Source organism: Mercurialis annua, linkage group LG3 (assembly GCF_937616625.2).
Source record: "Mercurialis annua linkage group LG3, ddMerAnnu1.2, whole genome shotgun sequence".
In the NCBI taxonomy this organism is placed as follows: domain Eukaryota; kingdom Viridiplantae; phylum Streptophyta; class Magnoliopsida; order Malpighiales; family Euphorbiaceae; genus Mercurialis; species Mercurialis annua.
Window position 1 is genome coordinate 54,634,807 of NC_065572.1, and position 4,103 is coordinate 54,638,909.

At 32.5% G+C, this 4,103-nt stretch overlaps 1 protein-coding gene across 2 annotated transcripts; it reads left to right on the forward strand.

Moving 5' to 3' along the window:
- Positions 1–2,084, forward strand: LOC126674367 (plasma membrane-associated cation-binding protein 1). 2 transcript variants are annotated; one of them, XM_050368815.2, is made up of 5 exons: positions 1–143; positions 327–453; positions 541–630; positions 1,130–1,214; positions 1,628–2,084. In XM_050368815.2, exons 2-5 carry the CDS (start codon positions 340–342, stop codon positions 1,936–1,938), a joined length of 600 nt encoding a protein of 199 aa, XP_050224772.1. In that variant the 5' UTR covers positions 1–143; positions 327–339; the 3' UTR covers positions 1,939–2,084. The 2 variants fall into 2 exon arrangements, with proteins under 2 accessions (XP_050224772.1, XP_050224773.1); XM_050368816.2 differs by having other exon boundaries at positions 5–143; positions 330–453.
- Positions 2,085–4,103: the final 2,019 nt, after the last annotated feature.

A 4,103-nucleotide genomic window follows, 5' to 3' on the forward strand; every position in this document is an offset into this window, starting at 1 on the left:
TAACGTTTATGTGTTGATTGGAATGAGTTGGGCCAGTTGGCTGTAAGTACAGTTGCATTGAGGTCGACTTTTATTTCTAACTTAAAATTATTCTCTGTCTACCTTCATAACATATCACCACCAACAACAAGAATATCATTAAGGTATATTATTATGGTTTCTTAATTTCTATATATATATATGCTTTTATTAGCCTAGCTAACATGTAATTTTTATTTTATTTGATAAATTTAGTGATACCCTTTTATTTGAAAACATTTTTGCTATTGATTCTTGAAATTTTGGAATATTTTTGCTTATTGGAATTTATTTTCTTGAATTTGAAGAAGAAAATAAAATATGGGGTATTGGAAATCAAAGGTTCTTCCAACAATCAACAAGGTTTTCAAGAAGGAGAGCACAGCCAAGAAAGCTGCTGCAGCTGAAGCTTGCAAATCCTTTGATGAGTCTAAGGTTTTTCATTAATTTCATTTTTTAATTGTAAAACTTGCATGTAATTATGTACAACTTGCTAATTTTTGCATGTTTTTTTGATTGTAGGAAGAAATAAACAAGGTGTTTGAAGATAACAAGACTGATCTCCAGCCTAAGGTTTTAGAAATCTATGAAGCTTCTGCAGTTGAACTCAAGGTCAGCATAACAAATACAACAGAAAGATGTTTTATTTTTTAAATTTTTTAAATTTCTGAAGTATGGAAATTTTATTTCTTAAATTTGAAATTCTGCGAGATCTAAAGATCGAAAGAATTTTCCGTGCATCGTATTATATTATGTTTTGATTATTGATGTCATGCTTTTTCGATCATCTCACCAAATACTAGCTAGCTTTTACGTTTTTCGATATAATTAATAATCATCTCATCAAATATGTTCCGATTAATTATAACAAAAAAAACTATGTTCCGGTTATTTTTTTGATTTCTTTCATATTATTTTTTTAACTATCTTACTAAATATCAGCTAGCGCTCGTGTTATGTTTTTTTTTACCTCTTTCCGTATTATCATTTTTTCATTGTCCTCTTTTTTGGTTTGTTTATTTTATATTTTTCTCAATATGTATAGCTGCCTATTTGAAGTATTTGTTACATATATTAATATGTTACCTCCTTGTTTTAAACTTGAAATCAGAGTTTAGTGAAGGATCCTAAAGATGCAGGATTAAAGAAACACTCTGCTTTGGTACAAAAGTTCCTTGATGAGCTTGCTACAATTGGTAAAATTTATTATTCTTATATCTTAATTTTCTTCCTTTTCTCTGGACAAAAGGTATAAAATCCTTTAAGTTTTTCAAAAAAGAGTATATAAATATTTTTAATTATTATTTTACTATTTAGGCTCTTAAATTTTTTAAACAGTGCAAATAAAACCTCACGCTTGAAAAAAAAACCACAAAAATAACTGAAAAATTCGAGAGACTAAGTTGTGATAGATAAATTAAAAGGGTTTATATGTTCTTTAAAAAAACTTATTTTTGCACTTTTTCAAACGTTGAGAGTTTAAATGGCACAACAATAATAAACAGAGCTTATATTTTTTTTTCTGATAAATATAAAGGGTCATTATGTACCTTTAGCCTTTTATTTTATTATCACCTAATTGTTGTGTATTTGTTTAAAAAAAAAACAGAGTTTCCAGGATCAAAAACAGTGTCAGAAGCATCAACAAAATTTGGAGCAGCATATGTATCAGCTCCAATCTTCTTTATATTTGAGAAGGTCTCCACTTTTCTTCCCGTCGAAGAAGAGAAACCAAAGGAGGCTGCCGGAGAGGAAACAACCACCACAGAAAAGGAGATTGTAGTTGAGAAGCCAGCAGAAGCTCCAGTTTCAGTGGAAGCAACACCGGCTGAGCCACCTGCCAAAGCGGCGGAGGAAGCTGTTGTACCGCCGCCACCTGCTACCAAAGTGGAGGAAGCTGCAGAACCTCCAAAGGCTTGAAGATATTGTTAAAAGTTATTAATGATAAAATATTGAAGAAATGATTTGTTATTCTTTATTTTGTTTATCCTTTCTTGTGATTTTTCTTTGGATTGTATTTTTTTTTGTCTCACTTTGTGAAGTTATTAAATTGTGATATTTTATTATAGTCCTAGTAAATTTGGTAGTGAAATGGTGGGATACTAATTAAGTTCCTTCACTCTTTATTTTTTTTAATGTTTTCATTCATATTATACAGATTATAAATATTTTTTGTAATGTTTTGTATTAACTTTTGTCAACTCATGATGCTGTGTGAATATATATAATTTGTAGTAATTGGAACTTATATAAATTAGTTATGTAAAGAAATTAAAAAGAAAACAATTTAATTTTGAAATGATTAAATAGATTTATTAATTTTTTTCTCTTGAGTTACCTATTTTAAAACATTTGTGTGAGTAGAAGCGTGGATTTTGGGGTTCTGTTCGCCCAGCCTTATGTCAATACTCTATTCTGGACAGGTTTTGATAAAGTGTGGAGTCGCCACCTACCTCAGCTACAAATGCCTTTTACATCGACTCGATAACTTTACTCGCTTATGGGTAAAGTTACCGTACGCCGACCAAAGACTAGGGTTCGTGGACCTCTCCGAGACTCGTGCAGCTTGACTTATTAACCTCTATTTTACTTTACTTACTGGATGCATCTATATCATCTCAACATACATTGTAACTCACAGGATATATTGTTGGAAATGTAAACACTTATGAAAGCTGTAAACACGTTTGACGCGCATATGACTCAATTTAGACTAGTAAATAACAATTACTCCTAACATACATCTAGACCTGGCGGTTTCTAACAAGTAAAAAGTGTTGGCTGGTTTGGATATTTTACATGCACAAAGCTTAAACCGAGAGTATAAGTTTGATTGATTTTATTAGGTGATTCTTGAAATCATATGCAACCTCTAACTACATTTTATATGCAATCCTTAAGATGTCTAGGTGATTGGCTGGAATTGATTTGATTGCTAAATTACGTTGTTAGTCCTTTAACCTGTTAATACTTGGATTTGCATGCTTTTGGAAAGCTGTAAACATTGCAAACATGTTTAAGGGCAGTTGCTATGCATATAAGGTGAGAAATATTTTTAAACCTTGTATATGACCGTTGGTGTGGTCAGAACTTGTTATCGAGCAAAATATGAAAGTTGTCCGTCTCGTCGATACGATTCTATTGGTTCCAATCAGGATCGATTCCAAATTTGGATGGACCCAGAATCTGGTCTGGAAGTTGCTACATTTGCCGGTTGCGGGCTTATGAGCCCGAATTATATTATCGGCTACAAGTTTGGGCTTTGAAGCCCGGATTACATTGAGTCTGGCCCACTATAGTTCATAAAATTAAATTACATCAAAAACCCTAAATCTGGGCTCAAACATGGCCTAATTTCGATATCAAACGAGCCCAAAAACCTAAAAACAAGTTTGGGACGAGTCTAGAATGATCTGGAAGCGATTCTGGAAATACGGGGAGGGACGAACTGGGCGCCGGTTGTAGTGCCGGCGGTGCCAGTTCACACTTGCAGCGGCGCTAGTTGTAGTGGTGGCAGCATCGTTACGGGCAGAGGCAGCAATTTCATTTTTTGGTGATTTTCTCGACAACTTTTCATGCAAACACGCTCAAAAAGACATTGAACGTATAGGAAAACATTATATATAATTTGGGAATCGATCTAAGATGATTAAACAAACAATAAACACCCTAAATCATGTTTTTAAGGCAGTTTTAATGAAAAAGACGACAGACACGCCAAAACACAAAAAGAGACAGTTTTAATTCTAACATGGTCCCTAAGTGCAGAAAATCAAAGGGTTTGAATTTAATTGAATAAAAGTGATATGAAAGACCTAAAACATGTTTTCTACTCCAGTTTTAACCCAGTTTGCAGAAAAAAATATTAAGATAGCAATTATGGCAAAAACATAATTTTATACCAAAATTTAAAAATGACAATCTATAAAGGCCACATAACCAAAAACAGCCAAATCTTTGAAAAATATTTGACAAAAGTCCAAAACTTTTTAGTTTTATCCAATTTATCCTGAAACGCATGATTTTATTTTAATAATGTCCAACTATGTGATTTTGCTCATGTGGCGCCTACGTGGCACTGTTGT